This window comes from Musa acuminata, chromosome BXJ3-3 (assembly GCF_036884655.1).
Source record: "Musa acuminata AAA Group cultivar baxijiao chromosome BXJ3-3, Cavendish_Baxijiao_AAA, whole genome shotgun sequence".
Lineage (NCBI taxonomy): Eukaryota > Viridiplantae > Streptophyta > Magnoliopsida > Zingiberales > Musaceae > Musa > Musa acuminata.
This window is the reverse complement of record NC_088351.1, coordinates 7445777-7456267: the sequence shown is the minus strand read 5'-3', so window position 1 is coordinate 7456267 and position 10491 is coordinate 7445777. Positions and strand designations below refer to the sequence as shown.

The 10491-nt window shown below is 35.5% G+C and overlaps 1 protein-coding gene across 2 annotated transcripts; it reads right to left on the bottom strand.

Annotated features, from left to right (window-relative positions):
* Positions 1-2980: 2980 nt before the first annotated feature.
* Positions 2981-6315, bottom strand: LOC135633776 (ethylene-responsive transcription factor 1-like). Of its 2 annotated transcripts, none has more exons than XM_065143674.1 (3): positions 5969-6315; positions 3297-4210; positions 2981-3217 (listed from the first exon to the last, which is right to left on the bottom strand). In XM_065143674.1, the coding sequence occupies exons 1-2, from the start codon at positions 6222-6224 to the stop codon at positions 3336-3338; spliced, it is 1131 nt and encodes a 376-aa protein (XP_064999746.1). In that variant the 5' UTR covers positions 6225-6315; the 3' UTR covers positions 2981-3217; positions 3297-3335. The 2 variants fall into 2 exon arrangements, with proteins under 2 accessions (XP_064999746.1, XP_064999745.1); XM_065143673.1 differs by having other exon boundaries at positions 2981-3189.
* Positions 6316-10491: the final 4176 nt, after the last annotated feature.

Sequence of the window (10491 nt, the reverse complement as noted above, 5' to 3'; positions counted from 1 at the left end):
GAAGAACACAAGAAGAAGCTTTACATCTAAATTTTGCTGCAAAGACAATGATGGTTATATATCATGGAGTATAAGAGCTGATTACTGACTAAAAACATAAACCCTTAAATGTATTCTCCAATAACCGAGTATTTGGATGTTGCATACACATTAATATGTTGTGGTCTGCAGTAAACTTCAATTGAAACATTTCCAAGAACTCTGCTACTGCCAAGTTCTAAAGAAGCAGGGCAGACTGTCTCTAGAAGCTTTGTTGTGGAGCTGAAACTGAGACTTTTGTGTCAGTGACAGTCTGCCATATGATTGATTCATCACCCAACAGTTTATTAGCCTTCCGCTTGACTTTTGGCAAATCCAAAAACTGCTTAGTGATCAAGCAAAACATACTAATTATAATGTCAATCATTTGGATATGGACTTGAAACTAAAAACCATTGTGACTTATTTGATGATTTCTTTTTTGTTTTATGCAAAATAAGGCATAATCACCAACTTCCCATCTCATCATCATGGTGAGTCAAGAAACAAGGTTAGGAGTTCAATGAAGTTTTGTGACCATGTATGAATATTTGTTGCAGTGACAGATCAACTTTGGAAGATAAACACATCCAGAAGTAGCCCAAAACTCAACTTGCAACACCAGTAGAAGAACATTGGAAATTTCATGAGAAGCTTCTTTTTATTACATCAATGATATCTATCTATGCGGGGGGGTAATCTGTATATGGTTAATGTATAAAACTGATGTGTTAGGATTTTCAAGTTCATTGTGTGTCATATAGAATGTTTGCACACATTTTTGGGCTTTTTCTTGTGGTAGTAGTTTTTCAGATAAAACAATCTATGGTTCAGCCAGTTCAGTACATCTGGATCATACAAGGATTTTGGTTCTTCAAGATTCCTCACTCTCTCTCTCTCTCTCTCTCTCTCTAAAATCTGTAGATTGGAATGGTTCAACATATAGATAGGACTAGTACAAGTTTGGTTGTCCACCTCATGAAATCTTATTTATTTGGGTTATTTAATCGCTTGAAGTAGAAGAGCATATGATAAATTTTTAATTGAAAATTGTAATCTTATTATTTATTTGGGTTTCTTTGGTTCTACATACAACATACACAGTTATGGATTAACTGTTATGGTAACTCATTTGTATAAAATTAATTTAATATGTCATACTTTTTCTTTTGGAGCAAACTTTTTAGGTTCCAAAATTTTGAGACTCATTATACAAAAACTAATAATTTAGCTGCTTCTATTTGGAATAATGCTGATACTAGTATTGATCCACTTACTGCCTTCCACTCTAATCTCTATAAAGCTCATAGAGTCTTTTTCTTATTGGAATAAGAATAATTTAGGTGTTCTAGAAGTTAATTTAAATAACTTCAGAAAGAGATTATTGATCTTAGTCAAAACTTGATAATATTGGTCATTCTGATTCAATATTTTCTTTTTCTAATTTTCAAATGGCCCTTATTAAACATCATAATCTTTTAACTTTCATACCATTTCAGTATCACTTGGATGCATGACTCTATTATTCATAAGATTGAAACCTATATATGAAGGTATGATGCATAGCAGACTTCTTCAGCTCATATAGCAGAACACTGATGGTGGTTCTTCTTTTCAGGATGGATGAACTGGGTTTCTTCTCAAGGACCACAATGGCTGGTGGACTAAACACCATTGCAATGTGAAGCCAAGGCTTTAGAAGAGGGGTTGTTGTTTGCTGTAACAGAGGGTCATACTAAACTGCAAATTGATACTGAGTCAATTATACTAACTGACTCGCCAAACTCCACCAAACTATTGCAGTCATCAAATAGCTATCATTATTGTTGCACAATTTTTCATTGTTTTAAAGATGAATTTTATATGGGTGGATCAATTCCCTTAAGAATTTATGTAATTCTCCCAAGTCTTTTGGTAGAGCTATGACAATTTTACATACGTTTCTTTTGGAAAAGGAAACAAAAATTAGGCTCTGATTCCAGAAAATTTTACTCAATATTTTTCATTGATCTTTTACTGCTTCAGATTTGACTGCTGTATCAGTGCTTCAGTCTTCCAGCAATATTATCATAAGACAGACAACCACATGATTGGAACAAAAACAAGCAGCAAGAGAGCTAAAGGGAAGCACTGCTCTCGATTAGATCAAGCAATAAAAGAAAGGAAAATATACATCATAAAAATCACACACAGCAGCAGAGGAAAATGCTTGAAGAGTGTGTCTGATGCCCAGTTGAGCCTGCATAAAGTACTGCATCACTGCCGGATGAGATAAGGTTGGGGATCAACTTGGGACCGTGAAAGGTCTTGCATCACTCCATAATAAATTCCATGTGGATCCCATAAAATTGTAGGTGAAATGAATCTTGGACCACAAGCGACAAAAACATATTTTTATCTTATCTTCCTTGCCTCATAAGATAAGACCACAGAAGGTCCCCACTCCATCAACTTGAGAATCTGGAAACTCTCACATGTATTAGTTCATGAAGAAACACAATGTGAAATGCAGCACCAATGCACTATGGTGTCATCATCATCTACTCCTAGATTATGGACAGTTATTCATCATAGCAAAAGAATGAAATTTAGCTATATATATTGACCCTGGTATTCATGTGGACATTGAGTCCAGTTGTCTTGAGAAAATGTTGTTTGCTGTAGTTTCATTCAGCAAAACTAACAAAATAATTGAATGATCATGAAATTCAAAGAATTCTACAATATAAGTCAGAATAAACATCTCCACACAGGAGAGAAATATCAAGTATTAGCATCAGCTTTAACTAAATCAATACTCTTTAAAAGCTCAGATTCCTAGTCAACATTCAGCTTTGCAGCAGCCTCCTCCATGACACTTGAATCTGAAAAATTAATCTCAACCCCAGTGAATAGCCCACAAGAGGGATCGCACATTAATCATTATGTCCAGGGCATCTTCTATGGCAACAACAGGTGAACATAGAGCCAAACCAGTATTTCAATAGATTTCATCATACCCATTACATGTCCGACATAGACAACCCAGACTCTAGACAGGAACACTTCACATGGCAACAGAATAGAGACTACCGATGATAATACCTAAACATAGTAGCATAACTCAGAAGGTTTACTAAATCATGATAAAGGAAATCCCTGGTTCAGCATAACATCCATCGACACTGGTTCCTGGAACAAAGAGGAAAACAACAACACACTTCCTTTAAATGGTACACAAAGAAAAGAATTTGCATGCTAAATAGATGAATTCCTAAGAGGGATGCTTGTTAATATACCGTATTTACAGAAGACCATTTGCCTTAATTTAAGGTCGCTCAGTAAACGCTGCTAGCTACCGGTGGCAGGTCATCAAAGCTCCACAGGTCCACTCCACTTTCATCCTGAGTCATGTCATAATTGAGGAAGGTATCGATTGAATCATCTGAACCACCATCCAGATAAGGTGTCTGCAGAAACTTCATGAGTGACTCAAAAGTAGATAAATCTTCAGAGAATTTGACACCATCATTTTCCTCGGCCGGCACCGTCTCTCCGGCATTGTTCTTCAATTTCTTCAGAGGACCACCATTTTCCAGACATGTAAAATTTTGAACTTCGGTTATGGTTGGATCAAGAATTGTCGTGATCTCTGGAGTTTTAACCTCATGTTCCCAACCAAATTCAGAATAGACAAAGGAGTTGCTTCCCTGATCAGAGTACATCATCCCAGGTCTCTCAGTAGGTGGAGCTGGTTCTATCTCGGTGGAGTTCTGACTCATAGGTTGTTTGATGGGCACCTTTTCCTCAAACAGATCAAAAGTCGAGTAGATATCATGATCAATATCGTTCAGGCAACCGAAAGACTGGTTGAAGTTGAGACTTTCTTGTGGGCGGTCCGATGTTGGTGCTTTTGGTGCAGTTAATTTCGTGAGGCGCTTTTGAAGACCGGTGGGTGCTTCCTCAGGGAAGTTCACCTTGGCTTTCTTGCCACGGATTCTACGAGCTTCTGCATCATAGGCTCTTGCAGCTTCTTCAGCAGTGTTGAATGTACCAAGCCAAACACGTACACCCTTACGAGGATCCCTAATTTCAGCTGCCCATTTTCCCCAAGGACGCTGACGGATTCCCCTAAACTGGTTCTTTCTCTTCCTTTTAGCAGACCTGGCAGCAGGTCCATCAAATTCTACAGGTCCTAAAGCAATTTGCCCATCTGCAACCAAACAAAGAAAAAACAGATTCATGGATTAGTGAAAATTTTAAAGAGATAGATCTATTTCCATATGAAGACCTTTCAAGGCCCAGGTATCCTTCATAATCAAAGGTACATAAAATCAATAAAAAGATACACATCACGAGCAAGGATAACTGCAAAATTTATCCATTGTACAGTAGAAGAGAGCCGATAAGAAGAAGAATAGCAACAATAGAATGTTACACAAGGGTGTCCTACTCATGGCTGACAGAATCGCCAAGGATCATGACTTCAATACCTCAAGCATAAACATCAACTAACCAGACTACCAGAGGATGTCAAGTCTTCATTTTTGTTGTTGGTCCATAATTACAACCATCCAAGTTTTTTTTTCATCCAATCAGAGTGGTTCACCTATGAATCATTATATAAATTATAAATATATCATGGAAGGATTAGAAATATTATGTTGGTAAGATGTCTACCATAAAATCGACCTTTAGACTTAATTATCTGTGCCTTACTCTGGAAAAAGGTAACCTTAGAGAGGAGCAGCATCTTGATCAAAACATGAAGGCCTGTCGGTGGGTATTACAACTCCCTTATAAGCAACACTTCAAACTTATGCAAGAAAAGAACATCCAAAATTGCATAGACACATACATACTGAAAGACTGACAGCAACAGGTCTCCAGCTTATCTAATACAAGCCAAATAGCAAATAGATCTACATAGGAGACAGTCACATGTGTACTCTGTAGGTGGCTTAGAATCTCATTCGTTCATGGATCTGTGCTCCAAAATGCAAGTATTTATTGAACAGACATTCAATCTACACAGATCATGCATGAAAAAGATAGACTTGACAGACATACCAAGCAGCAAACCCTTTTTTTGTGATCGTTGATCATCAATATGAGAGAACACAGATCCAATATCACATAGATGATTTTTCTTGCTTATTATTTGATACCTCTCATATCATTTCTAACAGTGGGTGATTTAGTGCATCGTGTTAAAGGAAAGATATCTTGAGATCATCATAGCACCACAAAATTGTCAGTTACATTCTGCGAACAACAAACAAAAATTTTCATGTTACCATACTACTGTCTTTTCTAATGCACTATACTTATACAAGAAGGTTATTCCCAAGCAAAATCTACAAAATATTACTAAGGAACAGCACACAATGCAAAAGGTACCACAAATATGGTTGAAGGAAAAATAAAATGATTGGATTAATGCAAAATCAGTAAAAAGAAAATTAATACTATTAAGAGAACACTCACACAAGAACCACTAGACAACATAAACAAAAGAAAATTCAAAGTATAAAAGAAAAATTACATATAAGTGAAACTCAGAATAAAACCAGCCTTGATCCGAAAACACTGAAGTAGATTAGATAAAACGAACGTCCAAGATCTCAAGAGCCACCAAATAAAAGAGAGGGTGAGGGTGAAACTTCCAATTTTCTTCATGCTCTAATGTCAAGAAAGACTATTGGAAAGATTATCCCTAAATAAAGTACATTCCAGAAAAAATTGCTGAATGCACAGCACCTAATTTTCCAGATAAATTTTTTTTTAGGAAAACCAGTACAATCTAAAATCACGCCCCAGCAAGAACAAGAAGGTAAAGAAAAATCCAATTTTTACCAACAGATAGCACTAATTTTTTTTTTTTCATCATAAATGTGATAAAAGTTCTATTTTTCCATCATGGCATAAAATAAAGGGGAAAAAAAGAACACCCGTCCTCGATCGGGTTAACCTTTGGGAGCGAAAGCAGGGAGCTTGACATCGACGATCTCCACAACGTCGTCTTCCTCGGACTCCCCTGACTCGTCGTTGAACTCCCGGAAGTCAGCCTCGAAGTCATCCTCCGTCTCCTGCGCTAGCCGGCGACGGCTGCCCTTCTTCTTCGTCGACTTGGCCTTCTTCGGATTCGGCCACAGGAGGTCGGCGTCGGTCACCAGCCGCGACCTCGCCGCCGGAATGAAGTCGGAGATGATCGCCCCTCCGCACATCCTCGATCCGTACACAACTCTTCCTTCCTCCCACACAACAAGAACCCAAATCACAAGAACTTACTTTTGGCCAACACTGGAGATAACCGTAGAGGCGAGAGACGTCTATAAAGAAATGAACCGGAGGAGAGAGGGCGACGGTTCTTTTCTACCCACGTCATCTTACTCACGTGCAACTGAAGAAAGCAGGTGGAGTCCACCATGGCCGGCCCCACCCCCCCCCCCCCCCCCCCCCCCCAACCAATCATGTGAATTCTAATAGGTGAGGAAAAAAAAGATTTTTCTTGAGATACGACTTAGGGCACAATTGGAACACAATAGCTTAATAGGCATTTCAAATAAAGATTGTTGTTTTATAATTTTTTTTAATTTATTTTGGTCTAAATTCTGTAAATATTCAAATGCTCATGCTACCTCATGATGATATTAATATTTCAGTATTTATAGAATATTATTTTTTTTAATCTATAAAATATTATATGAGATTATCTAAAATTATAATATTTTCAACATGATTTATGTCTTCTATAAGGTAAAATTTTATTTTTTTTATTTTTAGTTTTTTTAAATTTATATTAATTTATATAATAAATACTTATTTAGGGTGAATTTATAAAAAAAAAAACTTTATTTTTGAGTTTTTCTCGTAAAATATTTAAGTTTAAAGAATTCTCGTAAAACATTTTAGTTATATGAAAAGACTTTTTGAAGTTGTAACTTTGAAAAATTTTCATTACAACGTCAGTCCGAATCGTGCCTTTGATTGCACTTGATCGTCTCGTTTGCCCATCGACTTTTGCTTGCTTATTAGCTTTTATTGACGAGGTACTATCATCGTGTAAAGGCAGAGGGAAGAGGGTGGTTGATGTTATCAAATTAGTGTAAGCCACTAAGAGAGGAGAGAAGGGGGCCAACTAACATTGTAGTCCAACTCATACAAAGAGATACAAGCGATTAGGAAAAAATGAGGGAGTTGGTTGTTGGGGTTAGCTCGCATGTGAAAACATAGTCAACGAAAGGAAGTGAGCAATTGATGAGAGTTGCACTCGACTACAATGAGCAAACAAGAGCCATAGGAAGGAGGGGTAATCAACAAGGTGAAGGCATGACGGAGGGCGATGACCGATAGATATTTCGTGTGAAAAATCTCAAAGTTAGAGATTTTTTTCAAAAATTTACACATAAATATTTTTATTTTATTTTTTTATTTTTAAAATATTAATTTATATGGTTATATTTTTATTTGTTATATATTTGAGCCATAGGAATTTTTTTATAAAATTACATACATAATCAATACATACTTTAAATATAATTTTTATCAAACACTCAAAACATTTCACAACTATACATTACTCTTTCTCCAAATATATATAAAAAATATAAATATAATTTTAAATATAACTTAAAAAGTATATATATATATATATATATATATATATATATATATATATAATTAGTTTTAGAAAGAAAAAAATTCAAAATAACAATAATTCTATAATGAAAGAAAAAGTAGCAAAGTCGGTAGGCAGGTAAAAAGAGACATTAATAAGCATGCTCGATTTCATTCAATGGAAAGAAGGGAGCGTTTAATAATCTCCTCGAGTGATCAGGTAATGGTCAACATCTTGGATAACTTCAAAGAGACGTCGGCAAGAGAATCTAGTGAGACAAGTGTGCGGGACTCTTGTAAGACAAGATGACTATGAGGTCCCTCTTCCAGCGCAGAATTGCATTTCTGCCGTCTCTGTGATCCTCCATTTCTGCCATCGCAGAGCTGCTGCGACGAACTGTTGGTCACACTTGCAGTTGACTTCAGCAGGATGCTTCTTCAGACATTTGAAGTCATCGCAGTGGTTAGTGGATTCTGCTCTGCTGCTATTGAAACTTGACAGTGATTACTGCAGTAGCAAAGCTGGATGAACCAACAGGGACAGCTATGAGATGTACTTTGAAGTGCAACATAAGAAGATAAAGAACAAAGAACAAGACTGTTCTAAATCATCACTGCCCTGCTCATGAAGCCTGCAGATGGCAGTAGTGGCTGTCCAAAGTGAGTGTTAGCCTCTCTGTCTTCTCTTATTTGTGCTTTGACTTTTATTACATCCTTCTTAATTTAATCACATATGAATGTAAAAATATCTTGCATTTGATTTTGAGTGCTGCTATAAGCAACCCATTTTTAGAGAGATGTGAAACCCTACAATAACTAAACATACCTACAAATCAACAAAACCTTATCAGACTGCCATCAACACAATTTCATCTTAAACTAAACCTATGTGGGGATCTGTGTTAATGTAGGAAATTATATAAACATTAACTTAAATTATGAGATAAAAGAAAAATCCATAAAAAAAATACTCAAATAAGTATGACATGGTATAAGAAACCCATAATAGTGTAAATTTGATTTATAAAAAAACTATATTAAGAATACTAATCTATTGACAGAAGATATTATATTTAATATTAATTTGCATTATGACTAACTCTTTCAATCCTTTCCTAAGGATACACAAACCTATCAGTTCTATATTTCTTTTCACTTAGATTTCTCTAACCTTTTCTCTTTTGAGGTAGGTCTCATGAAGCCTTCCTCGGATCAAATTTGAGCATCATCTCTCCATTGGTCTTTCTAAAAGCATGTCTTCCTAACAAAAGCAGATGATATATTTATGTACTATTGTATAAATAGAGAGGTAAAAAAGGGATTATTCTCTTTGTTTAAAACATGCGAATATCTTTAGTAAGATTTGCATATGATACATGAGAATTTTTGGATGGAGAATTCAGTTTCTCTTCCAACACAGGTGCTGAGGTTGGATGATTAGAGGAGATGCATGAACAAAGGAATCAACAGCACATGAGGACAGTAGACAGAGAAGCCAGAAGAAGAAGAAGAAGATAGCATATCCTATCAATGAAGGCCAATAGGTTTTATTGGGAGTGCGGAGTAGTACACATCTTTACATCTCACATTTGATGAAAGTGAAGTGTGTGTGATAGTACCCACAACCCACATGGAAAAAATGTTCCTTGTCCCCACCAAAACCATCAACTTTGTTTATCCTAGCCATTAGAAAATATTGTGGGATCCATATCTTACATCATTTGGATGAACATTATGAAAATAATAATAATCTTATTTCTATCAGATTGCCTAATCATAGTAAGTGAATTGGATTCCTTTTCATGGATAGCTAGGATGAATAGCTCATTGATAATAATTTAATTTCCAATTCATTAAAAGCCTTGTTTGGCTTAATGCATTTGGAGGATCAATTGAGTGCATGAGGAGGATTTTATCAATATAAATTTTAAAAATAAGAAAATATAAAATTTCTTTCTCAATCAAAAGATTATTTTCATGATTCAGGTTGAAGAAACTGACACAGATGTTGCCAATTAAGAGCTCACATCACAATGAATGTTTGATAAAATGACAAAACAAAGAATGTAAATATCATTAGGAATTGCACTATCAAACAAAAGCAGGAGGTGTGGGAGAGAGCCAACCACTTCAACCAGTGCTGGCATCAACATTGACATCAACATCTCTACATCTGCACCCACACTGTTTGAAAGATCATCGCTTGCTTTGGTTCATTGCATGATTACAACATCGGCCAGAATGGATAATGTGGCAGGCACTTTCTTTCGACTAATTGGTATTCAGCACCAGACAAAGCTAGAACTTGCTGGAATCCAGCTTGATGCATAAAGAAATAGCCTGGCAGGTCATCTTTTTTCTTCTTTTTTTTCCTTTTTCTTTTCTTTTTTTGACATGTATGAATCTTTTTTCTGCTCAAATTGCGGCTATTTGTTATCTGTAGTGTTCATAGTTGAAGTCAACTTATGACTTTTGAACAAGACCAAGAACACAAGCTGATCTTGTCTACCCTAATATCCCTTATTCTAATTTCTTTTTTTATGAACCAAATAAACAAGACAAAAATATTCATTTGAGTAGACATCGAGTACTCATAAATTTTATATATTTAAATATAAATCTGACTAATGACAGGTATTTGAAAATTATCCAATGATAAAATAGTATTCAAACTTGGTTTTGAGTTCAATGGATTGAGGTATCCCAAAAAAATAGATCTGCTATTAACCCTAACTCATATTAGAAATGATAATATATATATATATATATATATATATATATATCCAAATCAGATTAACTATTAAGGTTACTGAATTGGAACATAAACCTAATTTGATTACCGAATTACCTTACAAATCTAACATTTTTATAGCT

Bases quoted from the DNA above. Each gene is read 5' to 3' on its own strand.
- LOC135633776 (XM_065143674.1), bottom strand. From the start codon at position 6,224: ATGTGCGGAGGGGCGATCATCTCCGACTTCATTCCGGCGGCGAGGTCG. The intron at 4,211-5,968 runs GTTAACCCGATC...GTTTGGTTGCAG, and splicing joins CCCTGCTTTCGCTCCCAAAG to ATGGGCAAATTGCTTTAGGA.